Source organism: Carettochelys insculpta, chromosome 1 (genome assembly GCF_033958435.1).
Source record: "Carettochelys insculpta isolate YL-2023 chromosome 1, ASM3395843v1, whole genome shotgun sequence".
In the NCBI taxonomy this organism is placed as follows: domain Eukaryota; kingdom Metazoa; phylum Chordata; order Testudines; family Carettochelyidae; genus Carettochelys; species Carettochelys insculpta.
Window position 1 is genome coordinate 332,674,249 of NC_134137.1, and position 23,622 is coordinate 332,697,870.

At 44.0% G+C, this 23,622-nt stretch overlaps 1 protein-coding gene across 3 annotated transcripts in view; it reads right to left on the reverse strand.

The window, feature by feature from the left end:
• Positions 1-23,622, reverse strand: part of CTTNBP2 (cortactin binding protein 2) — a 171,494-nt gene that overhangs the window by 15,554 nt on the left and 132,318 nt on the right. For all 3 annotated transcript variants that reach the window (XM_075014950.1, XM_075014941.1, XM_075014960.1), the window contains exons 17-20: positions 14,494-14,672; positions 9,728-9,933; positions 9,198-9,383; positions 820-880 (exon numbers count right to left, since the gene is read on the reverse strand). In XM_075014950.1, the coding sequence (XP_074871051.1) occupies positions 820-880; positions 9,198-9,383; positions 9,728-9,933; positions 14,494-14,672 (632 nt within the window). The remainder of the gene's footprint in view (positions 1-819; positions 881-9,197; positions 9,384-9,727; positions 9,934-14,493; positions 14,673-23,622) is intronic.

Genomic DNA, 23,622 nt, shown 5'->3' on the forward strand with positions numbered 1-23,622 from the left:
CATTTCCCTACTGGAATGCCCTAACAAAGGAAATGGGAATAGCATCCAGATTATGCATCAGTAGCTATCAGTCCTTCATTCTGTTGCTTTGTAATAGACCCTCTTCTATGCCATTTAATCTACTCTCCATTGTTTCAGCGAAGGATGCTTCTTTGTGGCAAGTATAAATGCCAGTCAGCAGAAGAGTTCCTCTCTTTTGGCTACCCCAATTCAGCGCTGCAGCTATTCTCCACATTCGTTTTTTGGAACTATTCCCAACTACTTCAACTAAAAGGAGCTACCTATAGAAGCATGAAGGGTGTTGTGCTCTGCAAAGCTGTGCATTTCAGATCTGGAGTTGTCTCTCTCATGAAGTAGCACAAAGTGCAGTTCTGTTGGACCATTTCCTCATTAGCTACTTGAGGACATTCTATATAATTTAGACTGAAATGCACATTTTATAGAAAGTTCAGATTTAAACTGAGTGGGCTGAAATAGCTGGAGGACCTTCTTTGTACACCAATGGATTAAAAGATAGCCTTCTGCTTTTTACAAGCCACGGTAAGAGGAGGTTTATATAATATTCCCCAAGTACTTGAAAGTTCCAATAATATCTCAAAGAATATACTCTGTGATAAGGGTTCAGCTTCTGAAATATGGTTCTAAAACAAAATTAGAATCCTAGAAACACCCCCCATCCCATTAAAACTAAAAGTCCTATAAAACTTCTTCAGCCCTAAAACTGAAAATAACCAAATCCAACATAAACTCTTTACTTACATCAGTGACCAGTAGTATCGGTACTCTTTGCTAAGTGCGACAGTAAAAAAAACAACTTACTTTCTGATAAGAGAAGCCATTTTGTTGCTCTTTTGTTGCAACACGTTCTTTGTTTTCATACCTGCACAAGAGAGTGAGAGGAGTTACAATTTGTTAGTACTCAGCATAATTTATTGTTTTCATTTTAAAAGGTGTAATAAATAGGCAAAACACATTCTTAATTGCTTTCCATCAGAGTACAGCATTCCCTGTGTCTTGTCAAGGTAACTTTAAAGCACCTGAGCACTATTACAATGCCACAAATGGGCCTGAGTAGGGGGCCAGGATCTACCACTTTCTTAAGCAGGCCTAGCTTATGTAGCTTTTTCCCTGCCAGTTTTTGCCAACACTGTGACTACCAGCACAAGTACTAGTCCTCACAAATAGAAATAAGCCAACCAATTCATCATTGCTTCTTAAAAGAGTGGGCATTTGAACTCAAAGGCTACTAAAAGAAATCCACTGTGCAACTTTATCTCAGTTTTTCTTCAAATGTCTATTCTTGATTTATATTATCAAGAGTGCAAAAAAGATTCTTGGATACAAAGAATAACACCGATTACCATATCACAGAATAAGAACAGTCTAAGAAATATTGAGAGGTTACCATGTCCAGTCCTCTGCACTCATGGCAGGACCAAGCACCATCTAGACCATCACTGATGGGTGTTTGTCTAATCTGCTCCTAAAGACAGATTCCCCAACACCTGTAGGCAATTTATTCCAGTGCTTAAGGATCCTAACAGTTAAGAAGTTTTTCCTAATATCTATCCTAAACCTCCCTTGCTGAAATTTGAGCCCACTGCTTCTTGTCTTATCATCAGAAATTATGGGAATAATATTTCTCCCTCCTACTCTAACAACCTTTTAGGTACTTTTCCAAACAAATTAAACCAAATTCTTTCAGTCTTTCCTCATAGGTCATGCTTTCTAGAACTTGAATAATTTTGTTGCTCTTCTCTGGACCTTCTCCAATTTGTCCGTATCTTTCTTGAAATGTGGCACTCAGAACTGGACACAGTACTACAGCTGAGGCCTAATCAGTGCAGATTAGACTGGAAGAGTTATTTCTCAAGAAGTGATGTTCTTGTAACACTCCTGTTAATGCATCCCAGAAAGATTTTTTTACAGCAAGTGTCACACTGTTGACTCATATTTAGCTTCTGGATCCCTATATCCCTTTCTGCAGTATTCCTTCCTAACCAGTCATTTCCCACTATTTTAGATGTGAAACTGATTGTTCCTTCATAAGTGGTGTAGTTTGCATTTATCCTTATTGCATTTCATCTTATTTACTTCAGATCATTTCTCCAGTTTATCTAGATCATTTTGAACTATAAACCTATCCTCTATAGAACTTGCAACCCCCTTCATCTGGGTATCATCCACAAATTTTATAAGTATACTATCTTTGCCATTATCTAAACCGCTGATGAAAATATTTAACAGAACTAGTCCCAGAACTGATCTTTGAGGAACCCCACTCATTCTACCCTTTCAGCACGATTATGAACCATTAATAATTACTCTCTAGGAAAGGTTATCCAACCAGTTATGCACCCACCTTATACTAGCCCTTTCTAGGTTGTATTTCCCTGGATTTTTAACAAAAACCGTCAAATGAGACCCTGACCTGTGTTCATGTCATCATCTACTCAGTTTACAAGCTTCAAGTTCAGTCAGAGGCATCTCCCTGAGGATGGCAATAAGGACTGATTTTTCTTTTAATTGGGGTATTAAAACCATTTATATTTCAGATGAGATATTTAACTACTGGACCCATTGTTGTTAAAATATATGGAACAAATTAATTCAAAGTTGCTTTGAGAATAAGTGAGAAATTGCAAGTTTTCCTGAATAGCATATAGTCCTTACATATCTAAGTAGAAAAATTTATACAACCCAAGAGTAGGATGTTGCTTCCCGCTATATATTCTACATGAGTGAGAAGGACATTTCCAGCATGGAAAAGTAACAGGAAGAGACAGAAAAGGAATTAAAAAAATTATAAAATATGGTGGAGAGAGAAACACATTAGTTCCATGAAATCACTGATATGAATCGTTTAAATTATCCAAAAATATACACGTGACATCCAAAGGAGGGAACTGGATCAGATAAAAAACTAACTAAACTTTGGGAACGGGAACGTCACAATTAATACTCTGGGTTGACAACATGAATCTAGTGGGTAAGGCCATGACCCTGGTGTGCCCGCCCTACATCAAAAAAGAAATCAAGGAGCACATCCAACAACAGAGCAGCTTAGGGATAAATTCAGAGGTTTTACTTTTCCCTATTCCTCAGAGACAACTCTCAAGTTATAAGTTACTATCTATATAAATTAGCTTGGTCTTAATTTTTGTGATATCGTTACAGTTCTTCATAGTCTGTAATTTGTTCTCTTTGAGACCACCTTACCCTTCGGAAATTCTGTGTTCTACTTCTCCCATCCATCTGGACAGAGTGTGCAAGACACAATGAGTCTGAGACATAGTGAGATAGGGTGGAAACTAGAGTTAATGTCAATAGTCTCTGCAGTCATCTGTTGTAGTACAGCTGTCATGTATTCGATCATCTCCATGCAGCATTTTGTTTGAAAAATGGGGGAGGCTGAGGTCTGCTTTTTTTCATCTGAGGGGTAGCCGAGCTAATCTGTATTTTCAAAAACAACAAGAAGTCCTGTGGTACCTTATAGACTAACAGATATTTTGGAGCATAAGCTGTCATGGGAAAAGACCCGCTTCATCAGATGCATAAGTGGTTTTTTTTTTAAGTGCTTTTTTTAGTGTTTTCAGGTCTGGTCAGGAAGATGCAGAGCTAGAGGACACCTCAGCGGCTTCAACAGTCAGGCACAGTTATTTCTAGGAATTGGATGGTGGGGTTTAAGGGATGATGTTCAGGGGCTTGCTATGGGCTATGTCAGAATTCAAGGAACCTAAATCAATCTTGGTCGCAGAACCTGCCAGTATCCTCCCTGTGTGATGTTTAAAGACAGCTATTTTCCGTTCCAGAAGTAGTTGATTTGAGATATGGATAACACCACCCTTTGATAATCTACCAGCACATTGTCGATTTATGATCTTTAGTTGACATGCATTATAAATGCCACTTTTTAATTATATTTCTCACACTGTGGTAGCTACATCAAATCAGTTATACAAAGTATGAAGCATCTACCAAACAGCATACTTTAAACTATAACAACAACCTCTTAGAGCCTCTAAATGAAAATGTCTTTTCCTATATGAATTCTAGAATTTGAAGAAACTTTAGAAAAAAACCCTGAAATTAAAAATGCAGAGAATTTTGCCCATCTGATATCTGTGAGGTAGAGGAAAGAGCACCACCAACTGCATCTCCAATATCATTTACTACAGTACATATCTTCTTCTTTGGAGGACTTCCATCCAAGTACTAAACTGGCTTGATTTCATTTAGCTGGCAAACAAAATGAGAAAGTATGCCTCATTTTTATTATTTACATTAGGACCATTTACACTATTGTTGTGTGTGCGCGCACGCACACACACACACACACACACACACACACACAGAGAGCACGCAAAACAATGAGGTTATGCAACTGATTTCCTTACTATGTCATTCAACATTTTATGTCATTGATGGGGGCCACATGCAGCCTACCAAGGTTCTGTGTGTGTGGCCTGTGAGACATTTTGTTTACTGTTGTCCATGTCTATGGTTACCAGATTCATCTGGTTCCCATTTTTGTACTTTTTTCCGCCCCTACTGATATTACTAAAGTGACATGCACGTAAAGCAAGGGCACGTGAAATGAGGTTTGTGCTGACTGCACACAACATTGACTGTGAGAGCCATGTGCTCCTTCTGCATCCAACCAAACCACTGCTAAGGTTCAACTGTCAAACCCCACAAATTCTAGGTACACAAGCATAGTTAACAAAACTACCCTATCCCAGGAGACTATCTTGCCCCCACCTCCACTAAGATGCACTTCATCTGCAGAGGTTTTTAAGTCCTGGCTTGAAAAAATCTTGGCTGGGATGATTTAGGTTATGTCTACACTATAGCATAAAGTCAATTTTATGGCAGACAGCTCAATTTTTAAAACGTGACTGTTTTCACTGCAAATACCAGTAGGTCAATTTTAAGGAGCGCTAAGGTCAACATTCTTGTACTGATTAGCCAATGCAGCATAATGGCAAGTTCGAATTTAAGAGGCTGAATTAATGCTAGTGTGGAAACAGCATTTATTGATATCAATTTTATTGGTTTCCAGAGGTGTCTCACAGGTATTCCACAACTGGCCACTTTCACTTCTGCTGCTCTCCAGGTGCACAGGATGTGGGTAACTGCAATCCTGGGAATTTGAATTCCTTGTCTTTTTGACCAGCATGGATAGCACACCTCAGGCATGCACCTCAGGAGCTATCCATCACATCTAGCCATCATGAGTACTCAGAATTCTTCTGATCTGAGTTCTCAGGGTCGTAAGAGAGCTCCTGCATGGGGCCAGAACAAGGTCCTGGATCTCATTTCTGTTTGGGGAGAGGAATCAGTGCTGAGCAGACTACAAGTTAGCAAGCAAACTGAGCACATTCATGAAAAGATTTATGGGGCATCATCGCAAAAGTTATTTCTGAGACACTCATCAATGTCCGGTGAAAATAAAGGAGGTCTGGCAGACCTATCATAAACTGTGAGAAGCCAATGGGCGATCTGGGTCAACTCCTAAGACAAGTCAGTACTACGAGCAGCTGGACACCATTCTTGGGAAGGACTCAACCACGCTCCCTGATCTTAGCTGGAACTATAGAGGACATAGGACTCCAGTGGGAGCCGAGAAGGGGGGCTGGAGGTGGATGCAGTCAGTCATCAGCAGGTACCCAATGAAGATGAATGCTACAAGCAAGTTGCAGTTGAGTTTAGGTATAGGTTTACTTCTGTGGAGCACATTTTTGAAACTGCTACAAGTAGTCGGTGGCGGGTACGGTGGATCTATGCTCCTTAGAACAGCATGTTAATGTTTCTGGGGTTGGTGAACTTAGCCTTTTTGGAGATCTCCATAAAGGGCTCAGCCAGGTACATAGTTTTTGCACAAGATTTTTGAGGCATCATGACTTATTGTGGTTTCCATGAGAGCACACCTTCCCATGCCAGGCAAACAGTAAGTCACCTATTACCATGGTGCCAGACAATATTCTGGCAAATTTTCCAGACCTATGCTCACACAGTTTAAGAATATTTTCTTTTTCCCAGTCTGTTATTCTTAGGAGGCTGATGTCCCTTTTTGAAATCTAGAAGCAGCATGGTAATTTTGATTACAGTTTTTCGCTTTGCTCTCTGTCCATTTAAATTTATCTGGATCACCCTCCTGGTGGACTCTCCATCTCCCCACTCCATGAGGCTGGAAGGCTCTCTTGGCCTTCTCCCCTCCCATCAGGCTGCTGGCCTTTTCCCTGCACAGGACTGATAAGGAGCTGTCAAAAATTTTTTTCCATGCTTTACAGTTTACAAGTATGACCTAGCCCGCCCCTGCCCCCCAGCTCTGCCATGCAGCTAGCAAGATCAAACCCTCAACACCACGCAGCTGCCAGGCTCTGTGGATCCTGCTCCCGGACACCAGCATGTCCAGTTAATCAGGCTTTATTTCAAATACCACTCTTCCCAATTCGTAAGCCACCAAGATCTTACCATGTCTGCGATGAAATGGTCTGGATAAGTAATACCTTCTGTTCTGCAGAGGTTGATTCACTGTCATTCTTAAGAAGCCAAAAGTGGCCTTGGAAAACAGAAGTTGCAGTGATTGTCAAACAGAGACCCATTCATTCTATGGGTAAGAACTCTGGGTCAAATTTAAAAATTGTATGTAAATCTGACCTTCACTGTTTTCAGCAGGCAGCATCAATGGGGGAGAAAAGATTGCTACGATGAAACAAAAAGATCTAAACAGGACCCTATCCTGCAGCAGCTGGAGAAGGCTGATAGGGAGAGAGCCAGAGTCAATGCTAACCAAAAGTGGACACAGCAATGGTGACAGAGCATCCTGCAGGGTCACCAAAGCATGCCTGAGTACAGGAAAGAGGACTAGGCAGAGTTCCTGACAGCTGTCAGGGAGTAAACCGAGATCCTGTGTTCTATACTGGAGCTGCAGAGGGACACAATACAGTACTCATTAGATGGACTCCACACCATGTTGCCCGGCCACACTTCGATATAACTTGACTCCCCTCGACCACATCCGGGTCCCCAAATGTGGGGGTAGAGGGAGGGCAAGGACAGTCTCTCACTCCACACACAGGACCTCTCCACACTGCAAAGGGCTCACATTCCACCACACAAGATACCAGGATTCCCTTCTTTTTCCTACCCCTTAAGTCCCCCCACACACAAACAAAAAGTATGTTTTTTGTGAAAACATTGTGTCATTTATTGGTTGTGTGCAATTGGAACTCGTTTCATAGAGGTCAAGCACACACCATTGCAGGAGGTGAGAGTGGTATTACAACAGTTAAATGCCGCAGAATCATGTGGCTGTTTGCTCATTCATAAAACTATTTTTCAAAGCCTCTCTGCCATTGCTTCTGCATTTGCACTGGTGAACTACCACTGCATCCAGCTGTGTATAAGCCCTGCTCATTGCATCTGCCTCTGCTGCCAGTCTGATATGAAATTATCACCCTTTGATTCACAAATATTATGAAGAATACAGAATATTGCATCCATGGGGGGGATGTTGGTTTGGGAAAGGTCCAAATGACTCAAAAGGCACCTAAATCTGGCTTTTAAATGGCCAAAGGCACATTCCATCACCATTCTGTCCTTGCTCAGCCTGTAGTTGAAGTGCTCCTTTGCTGTGGGCCAGGGTGCCTATGTATGGCTTCATGAACCAAGGGAGCAGAGGGTAAGCAGGGTCGCCCAGTATCACTATGGGCATCTCTACATCACCAGTCTTGGATTTTCCCATCCAGGAGCTTTCTGTACAGACCTGAATTTCTAAAGATGTATGCGTTGTGCACCTTTCCCAACCATCCCACACAGATGTCAGTGAAACGACTTTTGTCATCCATCAACACCTGCAACATCCAAGATAAGTACCCCTTGCAGTTTATGTATTCTGAGTCTAGGTGGTCTGGGGCCTTGATGAGGATGTGCATTCCATCCATTGCCCCACTGCAGTTAGGAAACTCCATGGCAGCAAAGCCATTCACTATGTGCTGGACATTTCCCAGAGTCACGGTTGTCTGCATCAAATGGCAACAGATTGCATTGGCTACCTCCATCACTGTAGCCCCCACCGTAGATCTGCCTACCCCAAATTCATTTCTCACTGACCAGTAGCTGTCAGGTATTACAAACTTCCACAGAGCAATTGCCACTCACTTGCTACTCCCTCATTATCAAAGCAGGTCTCATTCTGGTATTGCTGTGCTTCAGGGTGGGGTAGAACAAATCACAAAGTTCCATGAAAGTGGTCTTATGTATGTGGAAGTTCTGCAGCCACTGCTGGTCATCCTAGAAATTGAAAACGATGTAGACCCACCAGTGTGTGCTGGTTTCATTTCTCCAGAGACAGTGCTCCACTGTAAGCAATGGATCCAGGGCAGCCAGCAGCTCTGCATTTCTGGTCTCCGGTTCTTCAATGTTATCATCTGAATCACTCCCATCCATCTCATTGTCCCACTGCCTTTGTCTAAATAAATACTGCACAACATCTTGGGAAGTGGCTATAACATACTGTAGTAGTAGTAGCAGGCATCTTTCAGTCTACGTAGACTATGGATCGCGCCCTTCGTAGTTCCATTTGGCATCATCATACTGCACAACGGCTACAAGCTGTTGAGGATCCATGCTAGCACCATGCAGCAGCGTAAGACAGGGCAGGCTTTGGGAAAACAGCCCAAAAATGGCACAAAATCAGTTGGGCTGGCTGTTTCTTTTCCAGAAGGGGTGGGAGAGGATGCTGTGCACTCTGGGATGATGACATCAAACATCCACAGGCACTTGTGGTGCATTTTTTCTCAGAAGCCATTGGCACAAAAACCCAGAATGCAACAGGCACTGTGGGATAGGTACTCACAATGCATTGCTCACACAGTTGAATGTATGTAAGGCAATGGAGACGTGCTAAGTTGACTTTCTGAATATTAGAGGACACTCAATTTCAACTTTATAAAATCTGGTGTTAAAAACTTAACTTTATTAAATTTGACTTTATTTTGTAGTGTAGACTTAGCCTCTGTTAGGTTTGGTCCTGCTTTGAGACAGGGGGCTATACTTGATGACCTCCTCAGATCTCTTCCAGCTCTAAGATTCTATGAAGGGAGACCACTGCTGCAGTCCCACTCAACTAACCTAGGTTACCCAACTGCTGGACTGACATGTTTTCGATGATCAAAAACAACAAGCCTTACCTCCCGTATTTGTGTCCTGTTTATTCCATGACTGGGAAGATGAATGGCTTGACTTCTTACGAGGACTGGTGTTCACCTTTCTCCAGGAAGCATTTTCTCCTCTTTTCTTACTACAATTTTTGTAGCTTGAAACCATGGATAAGGGAAAATTTCCTCCCTTAAAGTCTGCTATATACCTATCCAAATCTGAAACAATATTAACACGCATTTGAAAGAAATGCCAATAACACATTGAAGCCACAGTACTGATATGCAGTTAGGACAGAACAAACATGAGCTCTAGGTTTTCTCATTACTATTTCATTCAGTGTGATCAAACTCTTACTCACAAGATTTTTTTTAATCACTCTTGTAGAGTTAATATATTATATATCAACCACTTTTGCAAAGTGCTTTGGGTGAAGAAGTGCTACATGAAGACTAGGTCCTGCCTACATTTATTAAAACAATTTAATTAAACAATGCTAATCCTGATTAAGAAATTCTAGTGTACAGCTGACTGTTTTCCAGCTGAGCCTGTTCACTGTTACCTGTTCGTGGAAGAGGACAGCCATGCAGAACAGCTTTGTTTAGCAAGATACTGAGAGCTGCTTTAACCACTGTCTGTTGGCCTTGAGTAGGATTTTTTTCAGCTGCCGTTTGTCCCCGTGCAGAGGGTCTCCTTACAGAGGCTCTGGAAAGTATTGCTTTTTGAACTCTGGGAGCAATGACAGTGTTCCATAACTTGGACAGCCACCTTGAAGCATAAAGAAAAATTTAGCATCAGAACAAGTTACCAAACATGATTTATGCATATTTTATTTATTAAAGAGGACTTCCAAAAAAGATAGGAAAAAAGGATTTTACACCCTGTTAGAAATTTTTTTAAGAAACTTTTGTTATGCCTTTTATTAGAAACTGACATCTTTTACTAGCCTGACTGACTGAAAGAGGAAGTGGACTTAATCCGATGGCTCGCATTTTTTATTTTGTTAACAATTTAACTAAAATACTTGGTTTCCATACAAGTTTGATATCCTTCCTTCATTTGAGGTCAGAAATGCCCTTTCTTCCCCATTCAGCATAAGGCAGAGGGATGATATTTGGTCAGACTAAAAACATATGATACCCAAACACTCAGATGAAAGTGAGGAAGAAGATCTGAGGGCTTCTCCAATGTTGATGACACTGAAGAACATGCATGAAGGAGGGACCTTCTCTGCCTTCCTGTGGCTAGCCTAGAACTGGGGGAGGGAATGAAGAAGAAAGTTTGCTATTATGCTCCTCCTCCTCCTCCTTTAAAATTCTGCCGGGGTTTTAAGAGCCATAATGCTTTTATGGACAACTTTGCCTTCCTTCCCTGTGGTTGGCGTATACTAAGCTGTGCTTGAAGGGTGCTGTGGTCTGATCAGTTATCTGTTTTTGGGATCACAGAAGAATTTTTCGTAAGTGGGCCACACTTGCAACACTGTGGTTCTATTTTTGCCTTCCTCACAGCACTGTAGAAACACAACTGGTTAAAAAGGTAGAAATGGGAAATGAGGTTAAGAGATAATATAGGAATGTTTGTTTGTTGCAAACATCAGCTACACTATAGTGCAGATAAAGGCAACAAAGTGTCAGCTCCCAGAGGTAAATGAGACCTGGGACTTTGCTGGGGAACTTGAGCCTATAAAGAAAAGAGGGATATTAATTCCTTATGTATGCAGGTCCCCCTTGATACCCTATGTACCATCCCTGCATGGGGAGTGGGGTGGGTGGGAAGGAGTGTGACAGGATGAAGAAGTTAGCAGCACTTTGGGGTAGGCTGAAGATTGTCTATTTTAGTTAGCAGCTGTATGATACAAACCCTGTAAAACCAACATTGTACCCAGTCAAATATACAGTTTATGAGAGGTGGCAGCCATATAATATCCTCCCCAAGTTAATTAAAATAATTAAATTGTGTATGTCGGCCTAAGTCAATCCCTGTATTTCTCTTTTATTTCAGCATTTCCTGCTCCAGCTAAATACATGAGATTGTATTATATTCTACAATGTCAAAAAACAGTAGCCTTGAGCCTACCCTGATATTTATTCATAAGGTATAGCGCAAGGGGGAGGGTGGTTAAGAAAGGGGAAAAATCAGTAAGAAAAGGCCTTTTCACATCTGCTCTACACATCATACTAAAACACAGCAAAAAAACTCATTTTGGAAGATCCTACATAATTCTCAGGACGAGGGCATAGCAAATCAACAAGAGCCAGGGAATTGGGGTCTTCTTAATATAGGCTATGTCTACATGGGGATTTTTCAAAGTTACTTATTTCAATTTTCTACTGCCTAAATAAGTAATGTTGGAAAATTGCATTCACACAGACACAGCATTGTAAAGCAGAGTGTTACAGCCACAGATCTCAGCTACAACATAGCAAAAGGAGCCTATACGTGAGTCAATAGCAGCTGCGTTTTGTTCATACACAATCCTTTTTGACTGCAAAAGGAGGTGTGTTTCAGGCTGCTTCTACACTTGCCCACTCCCATTAGAGGTGGCATGATAATGAGCCAATTAGTAGCAGGCTAATGAGGCGCTAACGTGCCTCCCACAGAACTAGATGGGAGTAAGGGAATGTTGAAGTGTGGCACTTATTTCAAATCTGCCCCCATCTAAACTGTCAATGCGCAATTCAAAGTCTGCACTTTGAAATCTGCATGGCTGCCATTTTGCTAATGAGAAGCTGAATATGCATGTTAGTGCCTCATTAGCCTGCTTCCAACTGGCTGATTATCATGCCACCTCCAACAGCAGGGCGTGAGTGTAGAAGCAGCCTCAGAGTTGGACTAATTATTGTGAGGGAAAAGGCCTCTTATCCTGAATTATCTTGCTTAGTTGTGTGAACACTCTGGGCGTATTCTCAGGAAAAAACAAAAACAAAACAAACAAAAAACCCCAGTGTATATACGCCCTCACTTGTACTGCTCTCTAGAACCCAAGGGCTTGTCTACACTTAAAAATCTAAGTCACTGCAGCTGTGCCACAATCGCACTTCAGTATGGACTAGTGCCCAGATGACAGAAAAAAATTCTTCCATTTAGTGTTGTCTAGACAGGGACTTCAGCAGGCTTAACTTGACTACACAGAACAAAAAAGCAGTCCTGTGGCACACTGAAGACTCACAAAATGATTTATTAGGGAAAAATGAAATGAAAACTGATTAATCATCTACCTAGGACAGATGGAGGGGGGCAAAAGAGGGGGAAGAGGGGAAGAAAAATTACCCAACTGCAACTGTCTATTAAATTAGGTGGTCACTATGAATGTCAAAGATGGGGAAAAGCAAGGTAATTGCTATCTTTGACCTCAGGCAACTCACTTAACAGACATTAGCAGTAGGTAATTTTCTTCCCTGTCTCCCCCCCACCATTGCCCCCATCTTCTGTTCTATGTAGCTGATTCATCAGCTTTCATTTAATATTTTCCCCTTTCTGTTAAATTCTTGTCGTTGACAGTTTACTTTTATCAGAATTTCCAGATCTGAAGAAGTGGGTCTGTCCCATAAAAGCTCATCACCTAATACATTATTTTGTTAAAGTACTAAAGGGCTGCTTTTTTCTTTTGGCAAGACACAGACTAACACAGCTACCTCTCAGTGACTAGACTACACAGAGGTGTGGACTTTTCACACCCCTACCAGATATATTTAAACTGACCTAATTGTCTCATAGTAACAGAGATAGCAGTGTTAGTCTGTACTCTACATTTCTGCTGCTTTGTTTAATTTGTCTACTGTTGGCCAAGCCCAATGAGTCACTTTCAAAACAGAAAGGTATAACACTTCTGGCTGCAACACTTCTGCCACTGATGCCCTGCTGAGGTTTTGTTCAGTCACATAGGTTGAAACAATAGCACACAGTGAGCCATCAGTGAAACTTAATTATCATTTAAATGACAACACTACTAATTACCACACTGTCAAGCAAGATACATCCAAGTAAGTACTCACTGTAGCCATATTATTGTTACTTTTTTCCCCTGACAAAAATGCCTTAAGAGTTAAGGTGGAAAGTACAGATACAAAAGTCAAGGGTAAAAAACATTACAGAATTCCAAAGCTACTTATTACAAGTCTAGTCAATTCAGAGTAAAGGCTACATGTAAAATAAGGGCTTGTCTACACTTACTGGAAGATTGACACACTGGCAGTCAATCTTCCAGGGTTCAAACTGTGACGGTGCTGTCGATCCTGGTACTACTCGCAGTTGCAAGGAGTAAAGGAAGTCAACAGGAGAGTCAAACTTCAGCTGTGGGGATGGTGGCAAAAATCAATTTGAAATCGGCTGACTCCAGCTATGCAATTTTCGTAGCTGGAATTCTGTATCTAAAATCGCTTTGATCCCCTAGTATAGACCTGGCCTAAATCCAAACACATTATGGCTGGGAATTCACAGTTAACGTACCCAAGCAACTTTAACTCTCCTCTGTTGGGATGCTGTGCAACAACCATATTGTTAAGATTAAGGCATTTCAGTGTCTATAAAAAACAGTTTAATCTAATCTGGGCCAACAGACACTGATTGTTTGTCCGTATTCCCCCTGCCCAAAGCCAAAACTGTTTCATCATGTAGCCAGTAACACCACTGGGCTCCAAGCAGATAGCATAGCAAATTCATATTTGGCTACTGATGCACTGGATATTTGGGGGCCAGACCAGGTGGGGCTGGGGGCATCTCTGGGATGGAAGAGGGTGGAAGGAATACAAAACACAAGTAACTGATCTTTGGAGGTAATGATTGAGTGATGTCAGACAGCAGCAGGGTCTAGGCAGAGGAGATTGAAGCCAGGTCAGGCAGGAACTGGCGGACAGAAAGGTCAGGACTTATTGGCATTAGCAAGAGCGTAGGAAAGCAGGCTGGATGAGTTCTGTATAAATATGACCTATAACTGGACTGGTGCACAAAAAAATTAATTGATTGTGGTAATGCAGGGAGTTATGAACTAACACTCACAACTATTTTACATAATTCCCTATTCCTTTGTATTAATCACAAACACGTGTTCAAAAGAGCTGGAACACGGGGTCCTTTTACAAGTAAAGGACGCTCATTTAACATACCAAACAATTTTGACATTTTCAGGACAAGTAGGAAAATGTACGTCTTCTGTACAATTTTATTGGCTGTAATTTTAACAACCACAAGTGAAAGATAATACTTCTATTTCCAGGATCAGAAAAAATACTTTATTGGATGTGGGAAACATGATCAAAATGCCATTCATAAGTATATTTAGTACCTCACTGCATCTTAACATTGGCAATCAGGGAATATAAATCTTACTTCACTGTGACTTGGCCATGCCCAGGCTCCACTGGACAAGAGAAGAAATGTTTTGGTCCTATGAGTGCTTCAGGTGCACCTAAACGGGATAAGCAGGAGTTCAGCTGGCGCCAAACAGCAAGAATCCAGTCTATGATCTTGCACACAGGATCACTTGGAGGGGGCACTTTGCCACTAAACTATGAAGACAGAAAAGACAAAGGGTTTGACATGATTTCAGACCTTTATCAGGAAAGAATGGGGTTGGCTCTTTGGAATGCTGCCCATTGTGAAATCCAGGTACAATTAAAAATCAGGTATTAAATCTCATCTAAATAATAGGAAAAACAAGATTAAGACAACCAAATCTTCAACAAGTAACCTGACCTACTGTATTAAATCTTATTGCCTTAAATACAGATTTCTATCCTATCTCTTAGAACTGGGACATTGAGAGGTCAACAAGTCTAGACCCCTGCACTCACAGCAGGACCTGTATCACCATCCTTGACAGATTTTTCTTTTCTTTGTCCCAGATCCCTAAATGGCCCCCTCAAGGACTGAACTCACAACTCTTTTTGAGTTTATGAGGCCAATGCTCAAACCACTGAGCAAATATAAATTAACACATTTTTGCAGTAATAAAGTGCTCAAATAATTTTGTGAAAATAGTTCTGCATCAAAGAAATATAGCTTCAGAGATGTAGTATGTGCAAGTTACAAACACCATCACACACACCCGTGGAAAGAAGAAACAAAGCACAGTGATATAAATAATAAAAGCTTATGTATTCCTACAAAGAATAATGTACAGCTGACTGTATTTAGAGGGAGCCATGCACTCTGTTTCAGCATAAAACAAGGAGTTTGGTGATACACTCTTTAGTAACATCTCTTTGACAAGCTGGGGCTTACATTTCTAAAATTATATTTCTAGATTTCTAAAATACGCAGGATTTTTAATAAATAAGAATGATGCATTTCGGAATAACATTTTTCCTAAATTAACATTTCATGTTATCTGGGCATATGGACTCAAATAACTTGCAAGCTCGTATTCCGAGTGAAAATGAAAAATCTGTGAAGGTGCAAATCCCCATGTAGCTCAGGTGCTAAGACCACATGAACACTGAACCATCTTGTTGACGCTATAGGGTTCATATTCAGAATGCAAAATGTCCTAATTTTAAAATGACAGGCAGTAAAAGACTTAGTTCTCATAGGATCACAATTTCTTCCTGATGCTGAAAAATTAAAAATAAGATCTCCTCCTTCTTTGTTTAACACTACAGCCACATAAAGATGTACCCTATGAATATTTTACATGTCCCACAAAATACATCTCAGTGTGTAAGGCAAAGATTATTTATTTTCAAACTATACGTTAGATTGGACTCTTGGCACTAGGAAATAAAATGAAGTCCACTAGCTGAATTCATTTCAGTCACAACATGGAGCTCACAGTAGAAAGGTTCTTTACTACGGTATAAATAAGGTTGGAAGAAAATTACAGGCCACAATTTTGTTCCAGTAAACTGCAACTTTCAACACTTGCCACAACTTATTTGCAATGCCAAACACTTAAATATGGCCCAGACTCCCCTCTATCATTACCTGGTAGAGGCAATGATAGTGGTGGAAAAGGAAGATGATGGAGCCTGGCCTGGCTCCTGGGGTGGGAAAGAGAACATAAGAACATAAGAACATAAGAATGGCCATACTGGGTCAGACCAAAGGTCCATCCAGCCCAGCATCCCATCTGCCGACGGTGGCCAATGCCAGGTGCCCCAGAGAAGGAGAACAGAAGACAATGATCAAGTGATTTATCTCCTGCCATCCATCTCTTGCCCTTGTTCTGAAGGCTAGGGGCACCATACTTTATCCCTGGCTAATAGCCATTTATGGACCTAACCCGCAAAAATTTATCAAGCTCTTTTTTAAACCCTAATAGAGTCCTGGCCTCCACAGCCTCCTCGGGCAAGGAGTTCCACAGGTTGACTGTGCGCTGTGTGAAGAAAAATTTCCTTTTATTAGTTTTGAACCTACTACCCATCAATTTCATTTGGTGTCCCCTAGTTCTTGTATTATGGGAAAAGGTAAATAATTTTTCTATATTCACTTTCTCCACACGATTCATGATTTTATATACCTCTATCATATCGCCCCTCAATCGCCTCTTTTCCAAACTGAAAAGTCCCAGTGTCTCTAGCCTCTCCCCATATGGGACCCGCTCCAAGCCCCTAATCATCTTAGTCGCCCTTTTCTGAACCTTTTCTAATGCCAATATATCTTTTTTGAGGTGAGGAGACCACATCTGCACGCAGTACTCAAGATGTGGGCGTACCATAGTTTTATATAGGGGAAGTATGATATCTTTTGTCTTATTATCGATCCCTTTTTTAATAATTCCTAACATCCTATTTGCCTTACTAACTGCCGCTGCACACTGCGTGGATGTCTTCAGAGAACTATCCACTATAACTCCAAGATCCCTTTCCTGATCTGTCGTAGCTAAATTTGACCCCATCATGTAGTACGTGTAATTTGGGTTATTTTTTCCAACATGCATTACCTTACACTTACCCACATTAAATTTCATTTGCCATTTTGCTGCCCAATCACTCAGTTTGCTGAGATCTTTTTGTAGTTCTTCACAATCCCTTTTGGTTTTGACTGTCCTGAACAACTTGGTGTCATCTGCAAACTTGGCCACCTCACTGCTTACCTCATTTTCTAGATCATTGATGAACAAGTTGAACAGGATCGGTCCCAGGACTGACCCCTGGGGAACACCACTAGTTACCCTCCTCCATTGTGAAAATTTACCATTTATTCCCACCCTTTGTTTTCTGTCTTTTAACCAATTCCCGATCCATGAAAGGATCTTTCCTCCTATCCCATGACCACCTAATTTACATAAAAGCCTTTGGTGTGGGACCGTGTCAAAGGCTTTCTGGAAATCTAGGTATATTATGTCCACTGGGTGCCCCTTGTCCGCGTGTTTATTAACCCCTTCAAAGAATTCTAATACATTAGTTAGACACGACTTCCCTTTGCAGAAACCATGCTGACTTTTGCCCAACAATTCGTGCTCTTCTACGTGCCTTGCAATTTTATTCTTTACTAGTGTTTCTACTAATTTGCCTGGTACTGATGTTAAACTTATCGGTCTATAATTGCCAGGGTCTCCTCTAGAGCCTTTTTTAAATATTGGTGTTATATTGGCCGTCTTCCAGTCATTTGGTACCAAAGCGGATTTAAAGGATCTTCCTGCTTGTGGCCCCTGGCTTTCTCCTTCCTCCCCCCACCACTTCCACTCAGTGCTGCTGGCCTCACAGTATGCCTAGATACAATTCCAGCTCCACCAGGTGGTGTGTACTGGGCCAGCCCTGAGAGGTAGTAACTCTCGTGAGACCTTGAGGACTTTGTCTTCAATGGCTTCCCATCCACTTCACAGATGGCTTCGGAAGGCCTCAATGAATAGGAATGGGTGGGAGCTGAGGCTTGATCTGCTCTACCCCAAAGGCAACAATGAAAACTGCTACCCTTGGGGTATGTCGAGACTAGGAAAAATGGTCACATATGGATTAAATCCCAGCTCATTTAGATAAAATAACATTGTTGCATTATCTGTGGCAATGGTAAATATTCTTTCCTCAATTTGAGGCACATATGACTTTACAGCCAGTCTGACTGCTCTTAGTTTTAAGACACAACTATGTAGATACTCTTCCTTTTGTGGCCAGAGAATTATGACTAGTAGCCCCCATCACAGTGTAGCTGCATCACAGGTAAGTACTAGTGCTAGCAAACAGAGATTGAGAAGTATACTCTCTTCATTACATTTACAGCACACGTCCATCACATCAGTAGTGTTAACATCTGCTATGGAGTTATCAGTTTGTGATGCACTCACTAAGCTTGGTTTGTAACTTCTCGCTAGCCAATGCTGCAGCTGTGATATCCAACAATAATCATACAGCTCACTGAGGTAGCTGATGCTATAGGACCAAGTACCCAAAGAAAAAGGGTATTGACTTGTTACGTTTTCCCTGCCTCATTGGTTCCACAGTGGTTGCTTTCAGAGTTGCCTCATCTGGATTCAACATGAGGTTGTGAAGAAAAACGTCTCCTGAGTCCACCATGAGAATATGTACCCAGGACAGGTTCTTTGAAGATTCATCAGTCAGATGGATCTCTCTCTCGTGTGAACTAGCTCTTTGCACAGTGGCTGACACCAATGAGGACAAAGCACTCATCTATGCCTCAACAGCTGTTTCCTTTTGTAGTGGCTTGGCTCTGGGAACAGAGCCTGACACCAGAGTAGTTTTTTTCATTGGACCCTTCCCAGTTATGGATCCTTTAATACTTTTGGTACTAAGCTGGAAGGCATGTTTTTCTTTCCTGCAGACACGCCTACTGCTGCTGGTTGTCACTGATACTTGTTTGAACCTTGAATTCACTCTCACAGTTCAGGGTGCATTTGCTGATCGTGATTTATGTAATAAAATTGCTTGCAGTCTGTTCTGTTTCCTTTTTTGCTTACAGTGTAAAAGCAGAGCAAACAGCATTCTGAAACTGAGTGTCCCTCATCCAGAAATGCTAGGTATGTGTGTCAGGAGCTAGAAATGCTGCCAGACATTACACACATCTTTTAAAGTCAGGCTTTTTAATCCTTTGATTCCACCATCTCAAAACCAAAGATTTACAACTAACTTCAATTAACACTATTTAACAAACTATTAATTCTAGTTATACAATTATTAACTAGCTAACAAGGTACAGAGTCAGAAGATCCCTGGATCAATTCCTGATCTCTTCTGCTTGTCACAGTTGGAAGGAAGTGAGTTAACTGGAGTACCACATCCTTTTCATACCCTCACCCTGGAGTGTTCTATCACTAATTAGGGTTCTATCGTTCAGCTGCACTGGTTGGAGCATCTCATGAATGGAAACATGCATAGAATACTTAAAAAAGAAACACAATATTTCATTTAAAATATCCTGTTGTGGTATCTTATGGGAGTTGAAGTTTGATTTCCTAAGCCCCCATTCTCTTCAATGGGCTGGCACACCAGGTAGACTATATCTCCCATGATATACCATAGCCAGAGACCGATGATGCAGGCGGTATCTTCACCATGAAAAGAGATCACAGAATGTCATGAGAGCTGTAGTCCAGTCAAGCCACTCAGACTAGAGAAGAAATTAGGAGCAATGAGGTATCACGCCTGCATTTTCAGTTTGAAAAAAAAAAATCAAAATACTTTTTCTCAAGTTCTCATTGAAAAGTGAAAACTATTCCCCTTCTCTACATCTTATCTAGCTTCAGGTTGTAAACCTAGACAAGTTGTGCTTAAAAGAAAAGTAATTGATCATGGTTAGTGTGGTGGGGTTCAGGGGTCCCCAAGCACTACACCCCGTCCGTGGGCAGGCGTGACTCTCACTCAGCAGGCAGAACAGGAAGTTTATTAGTCGACAGAGGCACAGCTCAGCACAGAGGTGTCAGTACAGCCAGCAGACAGTCATTCCAACCCATCCTGGGGCGAGGAGCGCCACTCTGGGGTGTAGCCTCCCCCCTGCCAGGCTGGCTGCCTCCCAACTCTCTCCCCTCAGCTTCTAACTGCTGCCTCCAATTTAAATCCAGCTTGGCTCCTCCCTGCTCTTTGTTCAGGTTGGAGGTGTTACTTGCCAGCTCAGGTTGCAGCCCCAGGGGGTCATCCTTAGCCACTGGGAGCTGCTCTGCCTGTCACACCTAAATCCAGCCTGAGTCTCGCATGCACCTCCCCCAACTCCATCACAGTGAGCCCTATAAATCAACCTGATTATTCAATCTGAAGACCTGCTGAAATCAATTTTGTTTTCAGTACAAACAGTTTAACATATTTATATACAAACAAGAACAGAAGCTGGGCACACCACCACAGAAATAATCTTTAAAATTTTATTTATCAGACTATTTGTAGGACTCAAAAGTGATATTTCCACAATGTGACAGTTTGTTATTAAGTTTCATTTAATTCTCTGGCTTTTGTTTCCTAATGTACTACTGCTATTCTTTCTTCTGCAACAATTACCCCAGAGATCCATTTTGTTCACCCTCTAGGGATGTTTTAACTGAAAATGAACAGCACCATGCAGGAAGGATAGAGCTAGAACTTGGAATCTTGCAAGAACCAAAATATGTATTTCAACCATGATATACTTTGTTTTGAGACAGTAGATAAAAAGGGATTATTTTCATGAGAAAGACCCTTCCTTTCCTTTTAAATTTAACTGTAAGACAACCCCCGATCCAAAACTATATTTGCAGGAATCATTTGCAAATTCCTGTAAAGATAACAGTAAAATGCTGACTCACTGAAGACAGTAACAAAACTATTGATTTTAATGGGGCCAGAATGTCGCACACTGGCCGCGTCTACACATGCCGGCTACTTCGAAGCAGCGGCACCAACTTCGAAATAGCGCCCGTCACGGCTACACGTGTGGGGCGCTATTTCGAAGTTGACATCGACGTTAGGTGGCGAGACATCGAAGTCGCTAACCCCATGAGGGGATGGGAACAGTGCCCTACTTCGATGTTCAATGTCGAAGTAGGGAACGTGTAGTCATTGCGTGTCCCGCAACATCGAAATAGTGGGGTCCGCCATGGCGGCCATCAGCTGAGGGGTTGAGAGACGCTGTCTCCAGCCCCTGAGCTCGATGGTCGCCGCGTGCAGCGGCCCCTTAAAGGTCCCCGCCCCCTGCCTTCCTGTGCAGTAAGCTGAGAGCGCGTGCAGGCGGCAGCACAGCCACGAGGCCGGCCTGCACACTCCTCTATGCCCACACCCCCCCACCAGCCACGATGGCCACCCTCCAGCCCCCCAAGTGCCCCCAGGGTACCCCCCCAAGGGGAGCCAGGGCTCCCAGCCCAGCAGCCAGGCGGGGAAGCGGCAGCGGGGCCCCTCCTGGACGGAAGCTGAGCTTCGGGACCTGTTGGGGCTCTGGAGTGAGGAGGTGGTGCTCCAGGTAATGGGGAGCAAGAGGCGGAACGCGGATGCGTTCGCTCGGCTGGCCGAGGGCCTGGCTGCCTGGGGTCACCCTGCCCGCACTCCGGATCATGTCCGGAGTAAAGTGAAGGAGCTGCAGCAGGGTTACGCCCGGGCCCGGGATGTGGCCGGCCAATCGGGGGCCACCCCCGTCACTTGCCCCTTTTACAGGGAGCTCAGGGACATCCTGGGCCCCCAGCACACCTCCTCCCCTCTGGCCACTCTTGATACCTTGGCCGACGAGCCCCAGCAGGCCCCGGAGTCGGAGTCTGGCCCGGAGGTAAGCCCCACACCCCGGGGGCCCCCCCAGGAGCCCACCCCCGGGGCACCGGAGAAGGAGGAGGGGGAGTCCTCCTCGAGTGACGGGGGCCTCCAGATTGTCCTGCCATCCAGGAGCTCCAGCTGGGCGTCCACCCACTGGGTGTCCCCCGACCGTGGGAGCGGACCGTCAGGTATGTACCCTCCCCGGTGCGCACCCCCGGGTTTGAGGGGCGGGGACAAGAGACATGACCAGGGCCCTCCACATGCCCAGATGACCATGGCCCCAAGGACAGCAGTGGCATATCCCTCACAGGAGTGCATCAGCCCCTGCCCCCCCAGCACGACAGTGCCATGCCCCATCCCTGGGGATGGGGGGAGCGGAACCTAGGCTCCCCCAGGTGGAGGGGGTGGGACACCCATCATCAGCAGCAGCACCATCTCCTGGAGACGGGGATGGGGAACCTGCAGCTGAGGGGTGGGGGGACAAGGGCCACGGCTCGGGGCCCGCACTAACGGCTGTCTCCCCTCTTCTTCTCCCCGTCTACGGCAGCTGCACCATCAGAAGGACCGGAGAGCGCCGGCGAGGTGTCAGTGGTCCCGGAGAGCCCACCGGGGCCATCACTCCAGGCCAGCCCCTCGGCGGAGCACCGACCAGCCCCACGGCAGGGATGACGGCAGAGCCAGCTGCCCTCCTGGACGGTGACGGACCCCCAGCTGCTGGCCATCCATTGTCGGCAGCTGGAGGTCGCGGAGCAGCGGCTTCAGGTGGACGAGCGGCGCCTCCTGCTGCAGGAGCGGGCGCTGGCCTGGCGCCAGGAGGCATGGGGGTCCTTCATGCGAATGTTCGAGCGCATAGCTGACTACCTGGCCCTCCATGCCGCACCGGCCGCCGCTCTGCCCGCCCTGCCTGCTCCACCCGCCGTCACACCGCCACCGAGGGCCCTTCCGCCGAGGGGGACCTGGGGCCAGCTGACACCCGCTGGCTGTATCTCCCGGTCCGCCCGGCCCCCAGCCAGCCCCGGCAAGGGCTGAGGCCGAGGCGCGGGTCACGGCCGCCCACCCCCAGCACTGGACATTAGAGGGTGTGGGGCCCAGGACGTGGCCCCCCCCTTTGTATATATTCCCCTCAGTTGTATGTTTGTGTTTGTAAATAGTTTCTATTAGACCCCTGTCGTTATATTTTGTTGTTACGGATGCTAATACCTGCCCCCGCCCCCATGTGCATAGTTCTCCCCTTCCTTGTCTTCCCCTTTTTTTCTTTCATCTTATTGGAGTTGTAATATATATGTGTGTGTGTGTGTGTGTGTGTGTGTGTGTGTGTGTGTGTGTGTGTGTGTGTGTGTAAAATATTTATTCGACCTGTACATAGTAGTTAGTTAAGAGATTAATAATAAGGAGAGTTCTCTATAGAGATTTGGTTTCACAAACAAATGTCTGGTTTTATTTCTTTTCAAGAAAGGTGTGGGGGGGTGTGCTCTTAGGTGCTCTGTGGTGTGGGCATAGGGGCAAGGAGTGTTGTGGAGGATGCGGGGGGGCAGTGGGGGGCCTGCCAGCGTTCACCCCGCGGCCTCATCAAAATGGGCCCGCAGGGCCTCCCGGACCTGGGTCCCTTCGGGGTCCACCTGGCGACTGGGGGCAGCGGGTGGCTGCACATCGGCCCTGCCAGCTTCCACAGCCCAGCCCTGAAAGAAGGCTTCCCCCTTGCTCTCCATGAGGTTGTGCAGGGCACTGCACTCGCCCACAACCCAGGGGATGTTGGTGAGGCCTGCATCCAGGCGGGTGAGGAGGCACCTCCAGCGCCCTTTGAGGCGCCCAAATGTGTGATCCACCACCTGGCGCACGTGGTTCAGGCGCAGGT